General features: G+C 33.4%; 1 protein-coding gene across 1 annotated transcript in view; it reads left to right on the top strand.

The window, feature by feature from the left end:
* The first annotated feature begins 10734 nt into the window (after positions 1 to 10734).
* LOC143051539 (uncharacterized) overlaps positions 10735 to 25873 on the top strand; it is a 43177-nt gene continuing 28038 nt past the window's right edge. The window contains exons 1-5 of the mRNA XM_076224432.1: positions 10735 to 10784; positions 15688 to 15930; positions 16414 to 16884; positions 19700 to 19806; positions 22738 to 23191. Coding sequence (XP_076080547.1) covers positions 15717 to 15930; positions 16414 to 16884; positions 19700 to 19806; positions 22738 to 23191 — 1246 coding nt within the window. The 5' untranslated portion in view covers positions 10735 to 10784; positions 15688 to 15716. The remainder of the gene's footprint in view (positions 10785 to 15687; positions 15931 to 16413; positions 16885 to 19699; positions 19807 to 22737; positions 23192 to 25873) is intronic.

Genomic DNA, 25873 nt, shown 5'->3' with positions numbered 1-25873 from the left:
TTAAACCAATCATACACTATAAACAAAACTACCATTTAATCAAATTCCACCAACACACTCTACACCAATCATACACTTTTATCAAAACTACCATCGAATCACATTTCACCAACACACCTTACACCAATTATACACTACTGACACAACTACCATCTAATCACATTCTACCAATGTAATAAGGATAGTGATCAAGCAGTGGCGGAGGCGTTAGCTAACTTCTTAAAAGCTTTATATTTTAGAAGGAGGAAGACCTTGATGCTTCATACTTTGTATATGGATGCCTCATGTTACGAAGTTTCCGCCAGTCACATGTCCAATGTCCTTGACCTCATTTTCATGGTTCAGTGACTACTTGAAAAAAAAAATGTTTGTAATGTTAAATTATCTTTTATAAGTAAAAGTATAACTATATTTGGTATGTGCTTACCTTGCAAGGTCCTCATGCCCGTCAGACAGTTTTCACTTGACCTTGACCTACCAACACACCTTACACCAATCCTACATTACTGACACAACTATCATCTCATCACACTCTACTAGCACACCTAACACCAATCCTACACTACTGACACAACAACCATCTCATTGTACTCTACCAACACACCTAACACCAATCCTTCACTACTGACACAACTACCATCTCATCATACTCTAATAACACACCTATCACCAATCCTACACTACTGACACAACTACCATCTAATCATACTCTACCAACACACCTTACACCAATCCTACACTACTGACACATCAACCATCTTATCATACTCTACCAACACACCCTACACCAATCCTACACTACTGACACAACTACCATCTCATCATACTCTATCAACACACTTAACACCAATCCTACACTACTGACACAACTACCATCTTATCATACTCTACCAACACACCTTACACCAATCCTACACTACTGACACAACAACCATCTCATCATACTCTACCAACACACCTTACACCAATCCTACACTACTGACACAACAACCATCTCATCATACTCTACAAACACACCTTACAACAATCCTACACTACTGACACAACTACCATCTCATCATACTCTACCAACACACCCTACACCAATCCTACACTACTGACACAACTACCATCTTATCATACATCACCAACACACCTAACACCAATCCTACACTACTGACACAACTACCATCTCATCATACTCTACCAACACACCTATCACCAATCCTACACTACTGACACAACTACCATCTAATCATACTCTACCAACACACCTTACACCAATCCTACACTACTGACACATCAACCAGCTTATCATACTCTACCAACACACCCTACACCAATCCTACACTACTGACACAACTACCATCTCATCATACTCTACCAACACACTTAACACCAATCCTACATTACTGACACAACAACCATCTTATCATACTCTACCAACACACCTAACACCAATCCCACATTACTGACACAACAACCATCTCATCATACTCTACCAACACACCCTACATCAATCATACACTACTGACACAACTACCATCTAATCATACTCCAGCAACACATCTTACTACCATCTAATCACATTTCACTAACAAATCTTACACCAATCATACACTATTTACAAAACTACCATCTAATCACATTCTACTAATACACCTCACACCAATCATACACTATTAACAAAACTACCGTCTAATCACATTCCACCAACACATCTTAAACCAATCATACACTATAAACAAAACTACCATTTAATCAAATTCCACCAACACACTCTACACCAATCATACACTTTTATCAAAACTACCATCGAATCACATTTCACCAACACACCTTACACCAATTATACACTACTGACACAACTACCATCTAATCACATTCTACCAATACACCTGACACCAATCATACACTATTAATAAAACTACCATTTAATCATATTCCACCAACACATCTTAAACCAATCATACACTATAAACAAAACTACCATTTAATCTTACTCCAATACACCTTACACCAATCATACACTATTAACAAAACTCCCATCTAATCATACTCCAGCAACACACCTTACACCTATCATACACTATTAACAAAACTACCATCTAATCACATTCCACCAACACACCCTACACCAATCATACACTTTTATCAAAACTACCATCTAAGCATACTCCGGCAACACACCTTACACAAATCATACACTATTAACAAAACTACCATATAATCATACTCAAGCAACACATCTTAGTACCATCTAATGAAATTCCACTAACACATCTTACATCAATCATACACTATTAACAAAAGTACCATCTAATCATACTCCACCAACACATCTTACACCAATCATACACTATTAGCAAAGCTACCATTTAATCATATTCCAGCAACATATCTTACACTACCATCACAACTACCATCTTATCACATTTCACCAACACACCCTACACCAATCATTCAAAAATTTCTTAAGGTAAAATGAATGCAACAGTTACTTATTATATAATGTTTTACAGTTTTTGAAATAAAAGATATATATGTGTATAATTAATGAAAGATTATTTGATTGTATTTCAGGGTAAGACTCCTTATGATCTGGTAACAATATCAAGATATGGTTCTGAAGAGAAGAGGAAAGAAGTGATGGACTTCCTTAAGGTAAATAGTCTTGTCTTACTTTAAAAGATATTCACAGATTATAAGAGACAAAACAGACTTGGTACAAAGAAATTACAATAAAACAGTTGCCTGTAGTTTTCAATGTCATTGTAGTAATTTTTGTCAGTTAACAATGTAAGTTGACAATTCCAAGCTTGTTGCCTAATATACATGTTGGCAAATGTGAAAGACAAATGTTTAAAATCTGTGTTCTCATCTGTTGGATGTCTCTTATTTTTTATACGCCACATATTATGGTATACAAATGTCCAGTGTCTGTCCGTCTGTCCGGCGTAAACATGTCGCACCATAACTTGAGAACGCCTTATTTAAATTTCATGAAACTTAATATAGTAGTTTCTTATGATGGTCAAATGATCTGTATACTTTTTGGTAAAAATAAGATTTAAACTTTTTGAGTTACCGCACTTTGTAACTAAAACAGTGGTGTGATTCTTTTTCACATGTCGCACCGTATCTCAAAAACGTTTCTTGATTATTGTTTAAAACTTTACACACTTCTTAGTTACATTAATCTCATTATCTTTATACTTTTTGGTGATGATTCAAAATTTCATTTTTGAGTTATTGAGTATTTTGTAAAAAAAGGGGGAGTTTTTTTTTTTACATGTTGCGCCGTATCTCAAAAACAATTTATGATTATTGCTTAAAACTTTACACACCTCTTTGTTATATTAATCTAAAGATCTGTATACTTTTTGGTGATGACTCAAAATTTTATTTTGAGTTATTGAGTATTTTTTAAAAAAGGGGAGATTATCTGACTATTGCTCCGAATGCTGGATACTTTTCACGCTAGTCTGTTTCCACACTTGTGATTGACAATAATATGTAAAAGTACAGGATGTTCTACCAATTCTTTTCAAATTTAAATATGTTGCTGATGGCAAAAGGAGATCAACTAAGGAGAGATATGGTCATTTGAAAGATCAGAAAATGGCATGACACAGTTAAATGTAGTAAAACTGGTTTGACTGTTATTGGCCAGCTTTGGTTAAGTATAAAATTGAAAGAGTTTTCGTTGTTGAGAGCAGCAAAAAAATTGAAATCCAAAAAATCAGAAGTTTGTTTATGCTCATTGGTGTGCAAAATGGAGCATATATATAGTTTTTATACGTCCGTCAAAATTTTGACGGGACGTATTATGGTATACAAATGTCCGGTGTCCGTCCGTCTGTCCGTCCGTCCGTCTGTCTGTCTGTCCGTCTGTCTGTCCGGCGTAAACATGTCGCACCGTAACTTGAGAACGACTTAGCCAAATTTCATGAAACTTAAATGTAACATAGTTGTTTCTTATGATTGTCAAATGATCTGTATACTTTTTGGTGAAAATAAAATTAAAACTTTTTGAGTTACGGCACTTTGTAACTAAAACAGGGGTGTGTTTTTTTCACATGTCGCACCGTATCTCAAAAACGATTCTTGATTATGGCTTAAAACTTTAAACACTTCTTAGTTATATTAATCTTAATATCTGTATACTTTTTGGTGATGATTCAAAATTTTATTTTTGAGTTATTGAGTATTTTGTAAAAAAGGGGGAGGGTTTTTTTACATGTCGCACCATATCTCAAAAATGATTTATGATTATTGTTTAAAACTTTACACATGTCTTTGTTATATTAATCTAAAGATCTGTTTTCTTTTTGGTGATGATTCAAAATTTCATTTTTGAGTTATTGAGTATTTTGTAAAAAAGGGGGAGGTTTTTTTTACATGTTGTGCCGTATCTCAAAAACAATTTATGATTATTGCTTAAATCTTTACACACTTCTTTGTTATATTAATCTAAAGATCTGTATACTTTTTGGTGATGATTCAAAACTTAATTTTGGAGTTATTGAGTATTTTGTTAAACAGGGGAGGTTTTTTTTACATGTCGCGCTGTATCTCAAAAATAGTGTATGATTATTGCTTAAAACTTGACACACGTCTTTGTTATATTAATCTAAAGATCTTTATACTTTGTGGTTTTGATTCAAAATTTTATTTTAGTGATATTTAGTTTTTTTTTTTAAAAACAAGGTTTGGGGTTTCACATGTCCCGCCGTGTCTCAAAAACAATATATGGTTATTGCTTGAAACTTTCTCAGAAACTATTTATGTTTATTGCATAAAACTTCCACACAAGACATCAGGCGTATCATGCGCTCATAGCGCAGCTGTTTATTGTTTCTCGGATACTATAAGCAGTAGGTCAGCTATGTATGGTGTATAGAATAATTGTAAGGGGTACATATCAGTCTGGCAGGTTTCATCTGACCTTGACCTCATTTTCACAGTTCATTGGTCAATGTTAAGTTTTTGTGTTTTGGTCTGTTTTTCTAATACTATAAGCAATAGGTCAACAGTATTTGGTGTATGGATTAATGATTGTAAGGTGTACATGTCTGACTGGCATGTGTCATTTGTCCTTGACCTCATTTTCATGGTTCATTTGTCAATGTTATTTTTTTGTGTTTTGATCTGTTTTCCTAATACTATAAGCAATAGGTCAACTATATCTGGTGTATGGAATGATTGCACTGTCTACATGTCTGTCTGGCAGGTGTCATTACTTGACCTCATTTTCATGGTTCATTGGTCAATGTTAAGTTTTCATGGTTTGGTATTTTTCTTGTATACTATAAGCAATAGGTCAACTATGTTTGGTGTATGGAATGATTGTAAGGTGTATATGTCTGTCTGTCAGGGTTCATCTGACCTTGACCTCATTTTTATGGTTCATTGGTCAGTGTTTAGTTTTCCTGTTTAAGTCTAGATCTGCTTCTTAGATACTATAAGCAATAAGGTCAACTTTATTTGATGCATGGAATGATTGTAAGGTGTACATGTCTTTCTGACTTGGTTTATATGACCTTGACCTCATTTTCATGGATCATTAATAATTTTAAGTTTATGTGATACTTGTAGTGAAACTTTATCTTTAGGACTATCAACATAAAACCAATCATGGTTAGTTAAGCAGGCGAGACATTTCAGCGGGTGCACTCTTGTCAGAATTATTCCGAGTTACTTTTCTAAAAACCATATATACTTATATTGGGTGAATGCCCCCCAGACTAGGCAAGTTAGTAGAAGAGACCCTTTGTCTATAATTTTGAAAACCATTATACATGTAAAGAGAAAATCTGATAAGAGCTAAAATGATCAGGATGTTGAGCTCTGCCAATTGTCTATACTTGTCAAAACCGTCAGATGACTTCTTGTAGGATTTATTGCCCTCGAATGACAAATTTTACCATTTTTAGCACACCTGACCCGAAGGGCCAAGTGAGCTTTTTTCATCACTTGGCGTCCGGCGTCCGGCGTCGTCGTCGTCGTCGTCCGTCGTCGTCGTCGTCGTCCGTCGTCGTTAACTTTAAAAAAAAATCTTCTCCTCTGAAACTACTGGGCCAAATTACACCAAACTTGGCCACAATCATCTCTGGGGTATCTAGTTTAAAAAATGTGTGGCGTGACCCGCCAAACCAACCAAGATGGCCGCCATGGCTAAAAATAGAACATAGGGGTAAAATGCAGTTTTTGGCTTATAACTAAAAAAACGAAGCATTTACAGCAAATTTGACATGGGGTGATATTGTTTATCAGGTCAAGATCTATCTGCTCTAAAATTTTCGGGTTGAATCCGACAATCCGTTGTTAGGTTGCTGCCCCTGAATTGGTAATTTTAGGGAAAATTTTGCTGTTTTTGGTTATTATCTTGAATATTATTATAGATAGAGATAAACTGTAAACAGCAATAATGTTCAGCAAAGTAAGATTTACAAATAAGTCAACATGACCAAAATGGTCAGTTGACCCCTTTAGGGGTAATTGCCCTTTAAAGTAAATTTTTAACCATTTTTTGTAAATTTTATATATCTTTTACGAAAATCTTCTCCTCTGAAACTGCTGGGCCAAATAAATCCAAACTTGGTCACAATCATGTTTGATGTATCTAGTTAAAAAAATGTGTGGCTTGACCGACCAAACCAGCCAAGATGGCCGCCATGGCTAAAAATAGAACATAGGGGTAAAATGCAGTTTTTGGCTTAAAACTCAAAAACCAAAGCATTAAGAGCAAATCTGACATGAGTAAAACTGCTTGTCAGGTCAAGATCTATCTGCCCTGAAATTTTCAGATGAATCAGAGAACCCGTTGTTGGGTTGCTGCCCCTGAATTGGTAATTTTATGGAAATTTTACTGTTTTCGATTATTATCTTGAATATTATTATAGGTAGAGATAAACTGTAAACAGCAATAATGTTCAGCAAAGTAAGATTTACAAATAAGTTAACATGGCTAAAATTGTCAGTTGACCCCTTTTAGAGTTATTGCCCTTTAAAGTCAGTTTTTAACAATTTTTCCTAAATTTTATATATCTTTTACAAAAATCTTCTCCTCTGAAACTCCTGGGGCCAAATTACACCAAACTTGGCCACAATCATCTCTGGGGTATCTTGTTTAAAAAATAAGTGGTGTGACCCACCAAACCTACCAAGATGGCCGCCATGGCTAAAAATAGAACATAATGGTAAAACACAGTTTTTGGCTGATAACTCTCAAACCAAAGCATTTAGAGCAAATTTGACAGTTAGTAAAACTGTTTATCAGGTCAAGATCTACCTGCCCTGACATTTTCAGATGAATCAGAGAACCCGTTGTTGGGTTGCTGCCCCTGAATTGGTAATTTTATGGAAATTTTGCTGTTTTTGATTATTATCTTGAATATTATTATAGGTAGAGATAAACTGTAAACAGCAATAATGTTCAGCAAAGTAAGATTTACAAATAAGTTATCATGGCCAAAATTGTCAGTCGACCCCTTTTGGAGTTATTGCCCTTTAAAATCAGTTTTTAACCATTTTTCCTAAATTTTATATATCTTTTACAAAAATCTTCTCCTCTGAAACTCCTGGGGCCAAATTAAACAAAACTAGGCCACAATCATCTCTGGGGTATCTTGTTTAAAAAATGTGTGGTGTGACCGGCCAAACCAACCAAGATGGCCGCCATGGCTAAAAATAGAACATAGGGGTAAAACACAGTTTTTGGCTTATAACTCAAAAACCAAAGCATTTAGAGCAAATCTGACTGGGAGTAAAATTGTTCATCAGGTCAAGATCTATCTGCTCAAGCATTTTCAGATGAATCAGAGAACCCGTCGTTGGGTTGCTGCCCCTGGATTGGTAATTTTAACGAAATTTTGCTGTTTTCGGTTACTATCTTGAATATTATTATAGATAGAGATAAACTGTAAACAGCAATAATGTTCAGCAAAGTAAGATTCACAAATAAGTCAACATGATCAAAATGGTCAATTGACCCCCTAAGGAGTAATTGTCCTTTATAGTAAATTTTTAACTATTTTCATAAAATTTGTAAATTTTTACTACCGGTAACATTTTCAATAGAAACTATTGGGCCAAGTTCATTATAGATAGTGATAATTGTAAGCAGCAAGAATGTTCAGTAAAGTAAGATGTACCACCATCACCAAAACATTATTTCGTCATGAATCCATCTGCTTCCTTTTTTTTATATTCACATAGACCAAGGTGAGCGACACAGGCTCTTTAGAGCCTCTAGTTTTTATTTTTGCCTACTATCTTGAAAACTATAATATATACAGCGGTTAAGATGATGAACAAGACAAGTTCTACAGATAGGTCAACATGGTGAAAATTGTCTATAGACTCCTTATTAGAGTTATTGCCCTTCGCTGACCAATCTGTCCGTTTTTTGCCTTCTATCTTAAAACTATATTAGACAGATAGAAAATTAGCTAGGCAAAAATGATCAGCAAAACAAAATCTACAATGAAGACAATATGGAGGAAATGGTCAGATGACTCTTTTTGGAGTTATTGCTCTTATCGCCCTTAGTCAAGATCTACTAACAATTCAAATTTTGCCGATATAGTTAAGTAGACTGACTCTTTATTGGAGGGATAGCCCTTAAATGAGGATTTTGTTTATCTTCTTTTGTGTTTTGAGCAAAAACTAAAGAAGTTAGAGAGAAACTAAACAGGCTAAATGATAAGCAATACAAGATCATCTAAACTGATTTTTTGTCGTGAATTCTATTCTTGTCTACAATGTTGGAGAGTGTCCGTTGTTGAATATGCACATAGACGAAGGTGAGCGACACAGGCTCTTTAGAGACTCTAGTTAAAAGTTATCTAGTAAATACAATCTAGTTAATCCTGCTGCCATATTAATTTTTATGCAAGGAGAAGTATTTAGATATATATTGAAATTCTCGAAACAGAAAGATTTGTTCAACATGTTCAACAAGAAAAAAAAGATATATATATATATATATATATATATCTGTCATGTGTGGATGGATGTCTTATTGGCAGTCTTACCCCAGATGTCTATAGTTTTATACCATATTCATTATACATGTATTAGAATATTATTATTAGTATATTAGTAAAACTTTATTAAACAAATTCTCTTAATAATACAATAAATATGTCTCCTGTCTTACACACTTGATAATATATAAATTAATGCATAAATATGTTGTCTAAATTTTTTCTTCACTGTAAAAAGTTAAGAAGACACTTTAAATATCACTATTTTGAACTAAATGTGCATACACACTTATTCAAAATGGTGGAAATTCTAATGCAATGTACTTACCAAAAGATGTTTCCATAAATATTTGTTAAAACATCAATCTTCCTTAGTCCAAAAGTCATGCCATCAGAAGAATACACTGCACTATTCAATGTCTATACAGTTATTAGTAAACATCCATTGTAAAATTCTTATTTTATTTATGATAGCTAGAAGACATCTTTGCTTGCCATGTGTATGCTCAAGCCCAGTTCAAATTTTAACTTTGTTTGAGGTTTTTTAGGGTATTGTGACAGTGTGACCCCTTTAACATTTGCCCCTAATAATAACTATTAATTACCAAAATCTTGAATATTTGATATATCTTATAATAAAAAAATACTGTTTATTTTTTTATTTTTATGTTATGAGTTATAGTTAAGTAAATACCTGTAGAAAAATGTATAAAAACATGTGCTTCCCTTAATTTTGCCTCAAACTCTGTGTACATTTACAATAAAATTTCCTGTCTTCTTGTACTTTACACATGTACACAGAGATAAATTGAAAACAGATGGGCACATAACATTTATATCACCAGCTCATATTTCTAATTGCTCAACTTTTGCTCAACTACATGAAAAGTTAAACCAAAGATTAATTGCTCAACTTTTCTTGAACTACAAAAAAAATCTAAGTCTAAATGCTCAACTTTTGCTCAACTATATGAAAACCAAAGATCAATTGCTCAACTCTTCCTCAACTTAATGGCCAGGTTCAGTTGAGGGCCAGTTGAGCGACATCTATCAAACATACAGTGCTTGGCAAAGTTTGAGTTGAGCTATAAAATTGAGAATGGAAATGGGGAATGTGTCAAAGAGACAACAACCCAACCATAGAGCAGACAACAGCAGAAGGTCACCATCAGGTCGTCAATGCAACGAGAAATTCACGCACCTGGAGGCGTCCTTCAGCTGGCCCCTAAACAAATATATACTAGTTCAGTGATAATGAACACCATACTAAACTCAAAATTGTACATAAGAAACTAAAAGTTAAAATAATACAAGACTAACAAAGGCCAGAGGCTCCTGACTCGGGACAGGCGCACACATGCGGCGGGGTTAAACATGTTTGTGAGATCTCAACCCTCACCCTATACCTCTAGCCAATGCAGAAAGGTAAACGCATAACAATACGCATTAAAATTCAGTTCAAGAGAAGTTCGAGTCGGATGTCAGAAGATGTAACCAAAGAAAGCTGCTCAACACCTAGCCCTCAACTATTTTACTTAAAACAGCTAGCCCTCAACTGTCCTCCACATAGCCCTCAACTAGCCCTCAACTTTTTTTTTCTGTAGGGGTATTAAACTATTTGACAAGTTTTCACATAGGGCATGATAGTTTATAGTATATTTTTCTTTTGTAGACTGTCATGTCAAAGACATCCCAAGAAGTAACTCCTGACACCCATTTCCAGGAACCTGCAGCACCAGTAGTTGAAGGTAATTATCAGCCAAGAAGTAACTCCTGACACCCATTTACAGGAACCTGCAGCACCAGTAGTTGAAGGTAATTATCAGCCAAGAAGTAACTCCTGACACCCATTTACAGGAACCTGCAGCACCAGTGGTTGAAGGTAATTATCAGCCAAGAAGTAACTCCTGACACCCATTTCCAGGAACCTGCAGCACCAGTAGTTGAAGGTAATTATCAGATCATCATCTCAAAATTGAGGTATCAAAAGAGGATCAAACATTGACACAAAGACATATGGACACATTGACCAGTTGACAAATTAACACATTGACATATTTCTACATTGACAGTTCTAAAGCTTTTTACACATCAACGCCTTGAGAGATCTACACATTGACATATTGACACATTGACATATTGACACATTGACAGATCCACACTTAGACAGATCAACACTTAAACAGACTCATATACTGACACATTGATGTATCCACACTTAGACAGATCAACACAATAACAGACTCATATATGCATCGACACATCAGGCCTCTACAATAACTTTTGTTCAACTTGTCCAGTAGGACAAGTACATACCAAAACTTACTTTTCCGAATGAAATTGTTACTTGTCAAATTTGTTTAACCCAAAATAACCTTTTTACATTTTAAGTTGATTAAAGGAACAAAACGAATTTAAATAATAGAATAGAATTTGATGAATTTCTTTTAAAATACTTTTCAAAAATATGAGTCAAGTACAACTGAATCTAGTCATGTCACAGGACTTAGGTTCTAGTTTTCACCAATGCCAGTCTCATCAGAATCTAAACATTAGGCACCATTTGATAGGCCTGGACACTCATTGGAATTGTATCCTGTTTTTTTTAGTTGAAAAAAGTTTTATTCCACTGAATCAATAAAAAGAAGATGAGGTCTGATTGCCAATGAGAAAACTCATATGGTATTTATTAAAAAAGAGCATAATAAGGTAAGAAAATGAGATACTGATTTGTCTTGGTCCCAAATTGTCTCCTGTCTTGCCAAACTGTCTATCAATCATGTCTACTAAATATGTGCCCTACGGTGCCAAACTGTCTTAAACTTCGAGCTAAACCTGTCCAGGTGACGAACTGTACTATAAAGTTACCTTATCTATAAAGTGCAGCATTGATTCGGATCAGTAAGACTGGTTTCCGAGAATAGTATACTTTTGACCTGTTAAAAAGTACCTGACAAAGAACCAGTTAAAAATTATCGATTGCAAGTCGAAGAAAAAGGTTTTGCATTTGAATAGACAGAATACAGAAACCACGTGACAGAAACATGTCAAATTAATATTTGTTTTGTTTGTTTGTTGTTTATAATTATACTTTGTTCATTAAAGTTGGATGAAGTTTATTTTCTGCAGAATAATTGTACTTGTCCCAACAGACAAGCTTGATACAGCTTTTACTTGTCCGACCTTTTTTCCCTCTGGTACCGGACAATCGGACAAGCGTTATTGTCGAGGTCTGCACATTGCTATATTGACACACTGACAGATTAACACTTTTACAGATTCATACATCAGCACATTGACATATGACAAACTGACAGATCAACACACAACAGACTCATCAATTGGCATATTGCTTCACTGACAAATCAACACATAAACATATTCATACATCAACACATTGTCATATCGATACACTGACAAATCAACACTTAAACAGATTCATACATCAACACATTGTCATATCGATACACTGACAAATCAACACTTAAACAGATTCATACATCAAAACATTACCATATTGACACACTGACAGATTAGAAAACATAACAGACTCATATATCGACTCATTGACATATTGAAACACTGACAGATCAACACATCAACTGACTCATACATCAACATTTGATATATCAACACATTGACAGATCAACACATTGACAGATCAACACATTAACAGACTCACACATCAACACATAGACATATTGACACACTAACAGATTTAACACATCAACACATTGACATATTGATACACTGACAGATCAACATATTAACAGACTGGTACATCAACACATTGACATTTTGACACACTAACAAATCAACATATAAACAGACCCATACATCAGCACATATACATATTGACACATTGACAAACTTGACACATTAAAAGATTCACACTGACAGATCAACATATTAAAAGACTCGTACATCAACACAATGACTTATTGAACATATACATTGACATATTGACACACTGACAGATCAACATATTACCAGTCTCCTTCTTCAACAATTTGACATATCCACACACTGACAAATCAACACTTTAACACACATTTGTCATCACGCTGATAGATCAACACATTGACAGGCTCATACATCAACGCATTGACACATTGACACACTTACATATCAACATATAACCAGATTCATAAATCAACACATTGCCATATTGACACACTTACATAACAACATATAACCAGATTCATACATCAACACATTGACATATTGACACACTTACATATCAATGTTCCGGACCATATGAGTATTTGGACCATACGCGTATGGTCATGACCATATGGGTATATACTCATATGGTCCCACCATACGCGTATGGTCCGACCGTACGCGTATGGTCGGGGTAATTAACAGGTTTAATTATAGTTGTCACGTCATTAAAAAGACACTACAAAAGGTAATTCAGTTTATTATAGATCTATAAAATCGAGTCTTATAATTTGCTTACTTTTGAAACTTTATACAATTAGCATTTATTTAGCGGTGCATATAGAATTTTTGTACTAATACTTGTTTTTGTTGTTAAAAAAATTAATGACGTAACCCGCAAGGACCCTAGTTTAATTTTCTAAGTTGTCTGGTGATATGATGTACTTCAGTCTTGTTACGATATTGCATGGAGATCTATAGCTTTTTAAAAACATCGTAGACACATCGGAATGACCCAGGACCAAAGAAAAGCTATGGTACCGTATGGAAGTAAATGCCACCCTACGCATACAAGCAAGAATACCATTAGCGATGGAAAGTAGCTTTGGCATAATTATTTGATTTGTTTCCATGATTTGTTCCTCAATTTGTTTTGTTTGGGCCTGTTTAAATTGAAAATAATACAATTGCATGTAGAAATCATTGTTTTTTATAAAGTTTTCTAATGCATATTATTGAAAAACAAATACCTATATGGTCCAAATACTCATATGGTCCGGCCCGTTAATAACCAAACGAGTATCATACTCATATGGTCCGACCATACGCGTACGGTCGGACCATACGCGTATGGTCGGACCATATGAGTATACGCATATGGTCATGACCATACGCGTATGGTCCAAATACTCATATGGTCTGGAACATCAACATATAACCAGATTCATACATCAACACATTGACATATTGAAACATTGACAGATCAACACTTAAGCACACATACATCATCACGCTAATAGATCAACACATTGATAGACTCATGCATCAGCACATTGGATATTGACACACTGACATATCAACATATTACCAGACTCAAACATCAACACATTGACTTATTGACACACTGACATATCAACACATTCCCTGACTCAAACATCAACAAATTGACATATTGACACACTGACATATCAACACATTCCCTGACTCAAACATCAGCACATTGACATAATGACACACTGACATATCAACACATTTCCTGACTCAAACATCAACACATTGACATATTGACACACTGAATATCAACATCTTACCAGACTCAAACATAAACACATTGACAGATGAACACATTAACAGACTCATACATTGACACATTGACAGATCTACACATTAACAGACTGAAACATTTGCATATTGACAAATTAAAATATTCACACGTCGACATATTGACACATTGACAAGATCATACATCAATACATAGACATATAGACACTCTTGAACATATTGAACCACAAACATATTGAAAAATTCATACATTAACACATTAACACATTGACACACTGACAAATCAACCCATTAACAGTCTCTAACATCCACAAGTTGACTTTACGACACATTAACAGACTCACACAGCAACACATTTGCATATTGACACACTGACAGATAAACACTATTACAGATTCATAAATCTACACATGACATATCAACACATCAACATATCAACACATTAACATACTAAAACATCTACACATTGATACATCGACACACTGACAAATCAACCCATTAACACTCATACATCAAAACACTGACAGATCTACATAGAACTAGACTCATACATCAACACAATGACATATTGATACCTTGAGAGACTTAAAAATCAATGCATTGCCATATAAACACACTGACAGATTAACACATGAACAGATTCAAACATCAATGCATTAACACACTGATATATCAATACATTAACACTCATACATCGACACATAAACATATTGACACACTGACATATTAACTAAAATTTCAGACTCATACATACACCTTTACATATTGGCACACTAACAGATCAACAAATTAACAGACTTGTACATCAACATGTAGAAATATCAACACACTTATAAATTAACACATTAACAGATAAATTCATCCACACAGAGATATCGACAAACTGACATTTTAACACATTATCATGCAGACTCATACATCGACACAGACATATTGACACACTGAAATTTCAACACATTAAACTATTCATATATCAACACATTAAAATATTCATATATCAACACATTAACAAATTAAAACACTAACAAATTAACACATTAACAGACTTCTACATCATTACACCAATAATTCAATACATAAACAGGCTAATACATAAAAACATAGACATAAAGACATTGTGACATATTTAACACATTGACATATCGAAAAGATGACATATCAACATATTAACCAACAAATGAGGAGAAATTATCTATGAGTGTTTGTATGGATACATTTTTTTTTCACAACATGAACAAATCAAAACTTTCCAATTTTTTTTATTTTTTTTTAGATTCCATCGGAAAAGGGCAACAGTCTGCCATGTTAAATCGTTTATTAGGGAAGGGCAGCTATGAATCTTTTGATATGAGATGCATGGTAACTGGCCAATTTTCTGTTGGGAAGTCGACTCTTGTTAAGCTGTTAGCTGGAGAAATTATACCTGATGGTCGACACCCGACAGATGGGATTTCTCTGGTAGAAGGTCGCTGTGGCCTAGATATTCTTACAAAAGAGTGGATTCTTGTTGATCCAGGTGAGAAAGGGCATAAGTACAAACATCTGACCACATTTAAAAAAAAAACTCTATCGCATGGACTGCACTATCAGCAGAGATGTTATAGCACTGATTTAAATTAGTTTCACATTGTAGCCATTTTGTTTGTGCCTTCTATTCACGCACCATATTAATTCAATATCAAATCTGATTTGTGTATGAAAATCTTAACAATATACTAATCTTATTAGAACGATGTTAAGGTTTTATATTTTGAAATTGAATTTAAATGTTAAAATTAATCAATGAATTAACATTTATTTTCCATAATCAGTAATGTCATCAATCAATCAGTTAAAATATGACTCTCTTTAAAATATGTTAATAGCATTATGTAAATGTTACACCTGATAAGATATGATTCTTATCTTAATTCTGATTTTTCTTACATTCTTCACTTCGTTTTGACAGCCTGCAGCTGTTTTGGGTTTGATTTGCCTGATGTATTAAATACAATTTCAGACTCTTTTAATGCCCTGGATGTTGTGTACAGTAAGGTTTTAATGACCTCTCTGGAAGAAGAGGAGGAGAGTGAACTAACCAAAAAGTTCATCAAAGCTTCAGATACAAGCCCAACTGGTTATGCCAAAGCTACACTTTCCTCTTTGCCCTCAGAACAGTCTGCAGCAGCACAATCTCTAAACGTGCCACACACGGTAAAACAGACGGAAAAGAAAATGAGAACAAGAATGACAAAAGAAGAAATAAGAAAGAAAATGGAAAAGTTCCTCAAAAGTGGAAAGTATAAGATGAAAGTTGGACGTCTTATCTTCTGGGATTTTGGTGGACAATATGTTTATCTAACAACACATCAGACCTTCATGACGTTCCGGGCATTGTTTCTTGTAGTATTTGATGGGAGCAAAGATTTGCATGAACAGGTCCCTGATGTGATGTGTTTTCCAGGGCAGCACATGACGCCAACGCCAGCAGGTAATGTGCATGTTATTTACACTCAGATAATGCAAACAGGATACATTTCTATAACAGCAAGGTGATAATTCAAAAAAACAATTGAAATTGTCTAAATATTTAAGCCAATCTAAATGTTTACGTAACTTGTTTACATTGCCACTTTGAGCTTGTTACAAACTACAATATTAACCTCAATGTGTCTCACATTTTGAAACATTGATATGAGGTAAGACAATAATATTTATCAAAGATACCAGGTTTGAATTTTTGTACGTCGGAAAGTGCTTTAGATTTTTGAATGAATAAATTCTTACAAAAAAGGAGCTGATGATTTTATCATAAGCATGAACAGAGTGTTGCATTTATTGACAGACAACATTATATTTTTGCGGTCATATATTGGTATGAAGTTGGCGTCGTTGTCGTCATCGGAAGACATATTGGTTTTTGCACAATAACTTAAGTTTAAGAAATGGATCTCTATGAAATATTACCATAAGGTTCAATACCACAAAAGGAAGGTTGGGTTTGATTTTGGGGGTTATGGTACCAACATTTAAGGAAATAGGGGCCAAAAATAAGCATTTTTGTAACTTCCAGACAATAACTTGTGTGTTAGTGTATGGATCTCTCTGACATTGTACCACAAGGTTCCATATCACAAAGGAAATGCTGGGATTGATGTTGAAGGTAATTGCCTCAAAATTTTTGGAATTAGCGGCCAAAAAGGGTAAAAAAAACATGCATTTTTCTAGTTTCAGGACAATAATTTTTGTGTAAGTGTATGGATCTTTCTGAAATCATACTACAAGGTTCCATATCACAAAGGGAATGCTGGGTTTGAGTTTTGGGGCAGTTGCCCTAAATATTTAGGAATTTGGGACCAAAAAGGACAAAAAAAAGGTTTTTTTCTAGTTTCCAGACAATAACTTGTGTTCAAGTGTATGGATCTCTCTGAAATTGTACTGCAAGGTATTATACCACAAAGGGAAGGCTGGGATTGAGTTTGGGGTGATGAATCATAAGGGGTTCAAAAAAGTTGGGGGGGGGATTTTTTTTTCTGTTTTTTTTTCTTTATATTTTTTAATTTTAATTTGTTTATATCTGATATATATATATAAAAGCAAATAATAATGATATGGCAGGAGATACACACCAAACAGGATATGTGAATTATTATATTAAGTATTGTGCAATAGCAAGAAATTTTCAATTGCACAGTATTGCGCTATAGCAAGAAATCTTCAATTGCACAGTATTGCACAATAGCACTGTGTCGAGCCTTCGACTTGAGTCGAAAAAGCGAGACTAAGGGATCCTACATTCCATGGGCGTCATCGGCGGCGGCGGCGGCGGTGTCCACAAATATTCACTCTGTGGTTAAAGTTTTTGAAATTTCTTAAACTATACTGAATTTCTACCAAACTTGGACAGAAGGTTGTTTATGATCATAAGAAAGTATCCAGAAGTAAATTTTGTAAAAATAAAATTCCATTTTTTCCGTATTTTATTTATAAATGGACTTTGTTTTTCTGCGAGGAAACATTACATTCACTCTGTGGTTAAAGTTTTAAAAATTTTAATAACTTTCATAAACTATCCTTGATTTGTACCAAACTTAGACAGAAGCTTGTTCATGATCATAAGATAGTATCAAGAAGAATATTTTGTAAAAATAAATTTCCACTTTTCCGTATTTTACTTATAAATGGACTTAGTTTTTCTGCGAGGAAATGTTACATTCACTCTGTGGTTAAAGTTTTTAAAATTTTAATAACTTTCATAAACTATCCTTGATTTGTACCAAACTTGGACAGAAGCTTGTTTATAATCATAAGATAGTATCAAGAAGAATATTTTGTAAAAATAAATTTCCACTTTTCCGTATTTTACTTATAAATGGACTTAGTTTTTCTGCGAGGAAACATTACATTCACTCTGTGGTTAAAGTTTTTAAAATTTTAATAACTTTCATAAACTATCCTTGATTTGTACCAAACTTGGACAGAAGCTTGTTTATAATCATAAGATAGTATCAAGAAGAAAATTTTGTAAAAATAAATTTCCACTTTTCCGTATTTTACTTATAAATGGACTTAGTTTTTTTGCCAGAAACAAAACATTCACTCTGTGGTTTAAGTTTTTAAAATTTTTATAATGTTCTTAAACTATCCTCGATTTCTACCAAACTTAGACAGAAGCTTGTTTCTGATCATAAGATATTATTCAGAAGTAAATTTTGTAAAAAAAAATTCACTTTTTCCGTATTTTACTTATCAATGGACTTAGTTTTTCTTCTAGTTAACATTACATACAGTCTGCAGTTAAAGTTTATACAACATTTATTTGATTCATAAACTATCCTGGATTGTTTTACCAAACTTGGAATCTTCTTTCAATCAAAAGACAGTATCGAGAGGGAAATTTTTATTGATGTTTTTCCTCATTTTGTTGAGTCTGCGATTAACAGCAAAAGTAGGCTAGACACTGGGTTCCTCGGAACCCTCACGAATTTTTCTAATACTATATGTAGTAGGTCAACTATATTTGGTGTATGGTAATATTTTATGATGTACATGTCAGTCTCCATGTATCATCTGACCTTGACCTTATTGTCATGGATCATTTATCAATGTTTAGTTTTCATGGTTAAGTTTGTTTGTTAGATACTATAAGCAATAGTACGACTATATTTAAATTTGGTCATGAATTTGTATTCCATCTGCTTCCTTTGTTTAATATTCACGTAGACCTGACCAAGGTGAGAGACACAGGCTCTTTAGAACCTCTAGTTTATACTTTTTTTATGACAGATTCTGATTTTATTTTGTAGTATTCTTGCAATATTGGGTCAATTCCATCCTGACCTATTGTAAGGTTGTATATGCAGGCATTCCAAAAATCTTGTTTGTTGCCACTCACAAGGACAAAGTACCAATGGTGAGTGATCTTATGTTAGAAATATAGTAGTAAGTCATTGCCATTTGAAACACTTGAATAATGTATAAAAACTGCTTACATAATGATAATATGACCATATGTCTTAACTTGACCAAACTTCGTATAAAGCTACTCTTTCGAAAGAACAAGATCCTAATTGATTTGTGGGTAATAGAATATTAAGATCAGATTACAGGGCCTATAACTAGAGTAGAATATATGAAGAAACACTTATAGATAAGAAAATGATATTGGTTAGCATTTGTATTAATATTCAATTTGATATATCTCATTGTCATGGAGATTCTTTACCGTGTCACTCTCGGTCATGGTCTATTGAGTTTAAACAGTTGCTCAGTTTAAATGTTAAAGTTTGTATTTTCTTTTTAAGTCAGTTTTATTTCAACAAATATGTTGACAATATGAAAGTTTAGAATTTAGTGGTACTGCACCAGATGCACATCTTAACAATAAATGTCTCTTCAGTGATGTTAGAGGACAAAATATTTGAAATTCCAAAACGTAATACAAATGTTGATGAGTTTGTGAAATAAAAGATTGTGACAGGGAATGCATGAGGACGGACGATTCATGATTTGTTTTAAAATAAGTACAATTTTTATCAACAAAAAATGGAAATTAAACAATATCTTTATGTTCATGCAAATACCCTCTTGACCTGTTTTAGATTTATTACCAACTTATTAATTGTGTCTTATTTTGTTTACTTGTGTTTCTTTACTAGGTAGGTAAAATGAATTACAAAACAAAAATATCAATAGCAAGTTTTTCTTTCAAAATACCCTTTTCATTTTATTTCCCATGGAATGTAAGATTTAACAACTGATAACAGTTTCTGTCTGTTATCTTTGAAAGTATAAGATCTAGGTTAAAAGTGTAAAATTGACCTTTGAGAGAAGATGTATGTCACTTGCAAATTTGAGATAAATCTAATTGTAGAACGCGTTATGAATGATGGTGATATCAACTTAGCAGTCCTGTTGGATTTTAAGAAAGCTTTTGATGTAGTACTAGTAGATCATGATATTCTCTGTAAAAAAATTGAAATTTATGGATTTAATAATACTGCTGTTTCTTTTTTAAAATCATATTTGAATGAAAGAACTCAAGAAGTACAAATTGGTAATGCTCATTCTGAAAAAAATTATATCAAGTATGGTGTCCCCCAAGGCTCCATATTAGGCCCCCTTCTGTTTATATTATACATAAACGACCTTCATTTTTATATGAAAAATTGTTTCACTGTTATATGCAGATGATTCAACTTTACATCTGTCTGGTAATTGTTATCAAACTCTACACTCAAAGGTACAAAAAGATTTACATGGTGTTGAGGAATGGTGCTATGATGACAATATGTTCATCAATAAAAATAAAACAAAATATATGATTATTGGAACGAAGCAAAGAGCAAAGCCACATTACAATGAGAGTTGTTTAACTATTAACAATCAAGTGATACAATCTTCCACATGCGAAAGTCTTTTAGGCATTAAAATTGACCCTTCCCTCACATGGACAAACCAAATTGATGTGATGTGCTCAAAAATATTCTTTAGACTATATCTACTATTAAAGATTAAAACATTTCTAAATCTAAAATGCAGAAAAATATTCTATAATGGTTTTATCTTGCCACTAATTGATTATTGTTGTTTAGTGTGGAGTAGTTGTAGCAGTGAGGATTTAAAAAGGATATTAAAATTACAAAAGAGAGCAGCTAGATTAGTACTAGAAACCGACCCTTTCGCTCCTTCTTCGCCCTTATTCAAACACTTAAACTGTTTGACAGTTGAACAGAGAATAAAATATCACAAGTTTGTGATGACATTTAAGTGCATTAAAAATGATGCCCCATCATATCTAACTGACAAGTATCATTATGTTTCAGACAGAAATACATACCCCTTGAGAAATGCTGTTCAAGGAAACATCATACTCCCTAAACCAAAAACAGAATTGTTAAAAAAAAATGTTATGTATTCTAGACCGTTCATGTGGAATACTTTGCCAATACCGTGAAGAAATATTACAAATGTTAATTGTTTCAAATACAACATTTATAACAGATCATTCATTTATAACCTAGCTGTATAAATAATATTAAAAACTGATTATGTCATCATTTTTATTTTTTCATCACATTTTATCAAGTTGTATTGAACATTATTATCATACTTGACTTTTTATACTAATGTATGCAATGTATATGTTTGCATTTTGTTCGATTTTTCATGATGAGGACCTCAGGGAAGATTAGCTAATTGTGTAATTAAGGCAACAGTAGTATACCGCTTTTCAAACTCATAAATCCATGGACAAAAAACAAAAATCGAGGTAACAAACTAAAAATGAGGGAAACACATAAAAATAAGAGGAGAATAACTACACAACACTACAATGTAACACAAACAGAAACGGACCAAGCATCAGACAAAATCCCACGAGAATAACAAATATAACATCAAAACCAAATACAAGAATTTGGGATAGACAAGTACCGTGACACGTCTTATCGCAATGTCAATTTACACTCAAAAATAAGAGAAAACAAACGACGCAACGTTAAATTGTAACACACACAGAAGTGAACTATAATATAACAATGGCCATATTCCTGACTTGGTACAGGACATTTTTAAAGGAAAAAATGGTGGGTTGAACCTGGTTTTGTGGCATGCCAAACCTCGCACTTTAATGGCAATGTTAAACATAACATTGAAATGACAACATAATATTACAGGACTACAATACAAATAAATAGGAGAACGTATTAGACAAAGAACTCTCTTAAAATAAAGTATTGTTGTTGTTGTTGTTATTCCACCATTGAAGATGCGTTTACATCACCAGGTGAGCGATACAGTATCTTTACAGTGTATTAATCTGTCAACTTTTTATGTTTAACAGGAGAATATTGAGACCAGACGTGAAGAGCTTTACAGAGGAATTGAGGAGTTGTTTAAAGATCACGAGGGAAAACATCATTTGGTCCTTAGACCTCTAATATTTGTCAATGCCAAAGATCAAGCCGACCCAGAAATAGAAGTTCTGAAGAAAACAATAACAGAACTTACATTCGACCACCCATGCTGGGGTGAAAGAATGCCCAATGCTTGTGTTCCACTAGAGCTAGAGATCGCTGAACTAGTGGCAGAAGGAAAACAAATAATGTCATTGGCTGAAGTTAAAGAATTAAATGCTATCAGCGAGGTGTCTGTCCTGTCCCCTGAGCAGTTGACTGATTTCCTACATTTTCATCATTCCCTGGGGAAGATTGTTTATTTCGATACCCCCCAGCTGAGAGATAATGTAATGATCAACCCTCTTCTTATGGTGGAAGTTATGAGATCTTTTATCACAGGTGTGTGTATTTTCATTGTGTAGAGAATATAAATATTGCATGTAAAAATGTTCCAATATCCAACAAGAGTTTACCTACCTTTTATTAGAGCATGACAGACTGTTTGATAATATCTTATACTAATATTTATGTTGGTATGTGAGAACTTTTATGTAATATGATTAGTAAAATGATTAATCTTTTTTTTATCCACATTGTTAAAAATTGTGAAATGCATGCAATATTTTAACAGATTTCTGAATGAAAATGTTGTTTTTTAATTGGTGATGTACGGCAGCAGGCAACCGAGGAGTTTACTTAGATACTTAGATCAGATTAGAATTGTGTGGCGTCACTTTTATTATACTTGAGTTATGTCTCTTTAATTTATAAATGGGAAAATTGCTGATTTTTTTTTTCCATTTTCTTACTTAAGTTTGCCTCAACCAGGGACTTTCTATACTAACGGGACTCGTCTTTATTGATTTTAACTGATTACTCAGCATCCTGCTTAAAGCTACCACCCAACAATAAACTTAGTTCTGATATACAATGCTAGTATATATTTGCGTACTTCACAGTACATTGTAATTGTATAATTATTATTAGTTGTATATATAAAATCTGATTAATAGCGATTTAAGATGACAAAAAATATAAGATTTTGAAAGAATGATGAATTATTTAACTGAAACGTATCGTTTTGAAGCACACCCCAGTTGTGTAAAATGGTTACCATATCACACAAGATGGCAGCCACTGAAAATTCAACGAACAAATTCCTCAAAGTTTAAAGATCAATATTTAAAAGACGAGAAATCTTTTGAAAAACATGAAAAGCAGTTTGCAATGACAAAATGTATAAAATTTCATAAAAACGATTTTTTGTTAAACTTGAATATATAGTTTATTTGTATTCATGTAAAATACTTCGGAAATGTGAAATGATTTGCTATAAAGTCAAGTGACATCAGCTACAGCCGAGATCAGTCTGATAATGTGAATAGATATCGTTATAAGTGACTAGTCCCGTTAGTATAGAAAGTCCCTGCCTCAACCAAACTTTATGAATTCTATACAAAATGCTTATTACCACTAAACAAAAATCAAGTTTGAATTTTGGTGCCTTCCCTTTTACCATTCTAGAGTTATACTTCTTAGAAATGGAAGCATGCAGAATTTTTCGTTTCTGTTCTCTTTCTTAAGTTTACTTCATCAAAATTTTATGAAACTTAAATATAATATATTTTTTTTCAATTTAAACTGAAACTGATATTTATTTAGTATTAAGGTATCGGTATGACTATAGAACTACATGGTTTCAAAATATAAGATATATTTGAACAATGCTAAAAAACTTTGAGAATGCAAGTAGTTCTATCTCGTTATGAGTTGATTTCCAACACAATTATGTTTTAAGAAAACAATGTGTAGTTTTTATATATTTAAACTGAAACTCTTATACTAGGCTTTTTATAGAAGGTGAATGTAGACATGCTTAGTGTGACATTCAGTTTCACTAAACTAACATACATTATTGTTTAGGGACCAGCTGATGCACCCATAGGGTTACGAGATTTTTTCGATCTGTCGGTGGCCTTTGACTGCTTTCTGCATTTTGGTCAGGTAGTTGTCTCTTAAGCGCATTCCATGTTTGTATTTTCAATTTTGTTGCAGGATCAATGCATTTTGACCACAAATGAAACACAATTGCAAAATGGTATAAGTGCCCATATTGATGCCTAGTGTTAAAAATTATTCATTGGTTCCCATTTTTGAAATATTTGTCAAAATATACAACAAGTTTTATACACAGATTTAAATGAAACTTGTATTTTAATGGAAGATATCCTGGATTAATCAATTGTCTGAAAGTCTGCAGACATTTATTCTTCATAATCATGAAATATCAACTATTAATACTTAGTTCTCCCATCATGTTGTATCTGTGTCACTTTCTATTTATATAAGGGAACAAATTTCATCCAGAAATGTGAGACCTCACCAATAGAGCAGAAATTCCTGCTAAATTAAACCAATAGTTCCAAACGGTGAAGTTGAAAGTAATTTTTACGGACACCATCACGAGTTGGTTGACTGTTATGAAAGAGGGACGAAAGATACCAAAGGGACAGTCAAACTCATAAATCTAAAACAAACTGACAACGCCATGGCTAAAAATGAAAAAGACAAACAGAAAAACAATAGTACACATGACACAACATAGAAAACTAAAGAATAAACAACACGAACCCCACCAAAAACTAGGGGTGATCTCAGGTGCTCCAGAAGGGTAAGCAGATCCTGCTCCACATGTGGCACCCGCCGTGTTGCTTATGTGATTACAAATCCGGTAAATAGTCTAATTAAATATTCGTTTCACAGATGATAACGGATGATGTCGTATCTATGGCAACGTCAGTTTATGAGTATGAATGTCCCTCTGTTATATTTCGCACCTATTTTATAATATCATATTTGTCTGTTTGTCTTTTTCTTTTTTAGCCATGGCATTTTCAGTTTATGAGTTTAAATGTCCCTCTGGTATATTTTGTCTGTCTTTTTTCTATTTTATAAATATCATATTTCATGAATTTGTCAAGGAAAAAAAACACATTCAGTGTGTTTAACATAGTTGTATTCTTTATATATACGATCACAGCTTGGGAACTTACCTCAAAACTAATAAAACATGTAGAAACC

Source organism: Mytilus galloprovincialis, chromosome 11 (assembly GCF_965363235.1).
Source record: "Mytilus galloprovincialis chromosome 11, xbMytGall1.hap1.1, whole genome shotgun sequence".
NCBI lineage: Eukaryota > Metazoa > Mollusca > Bivalvia > Mytilida > Mytilidae > Mytilus > Mytilus galloprovincialis.
This window is presented reverse-complemented; position numbering and strand designations above follow the sequence as displayed.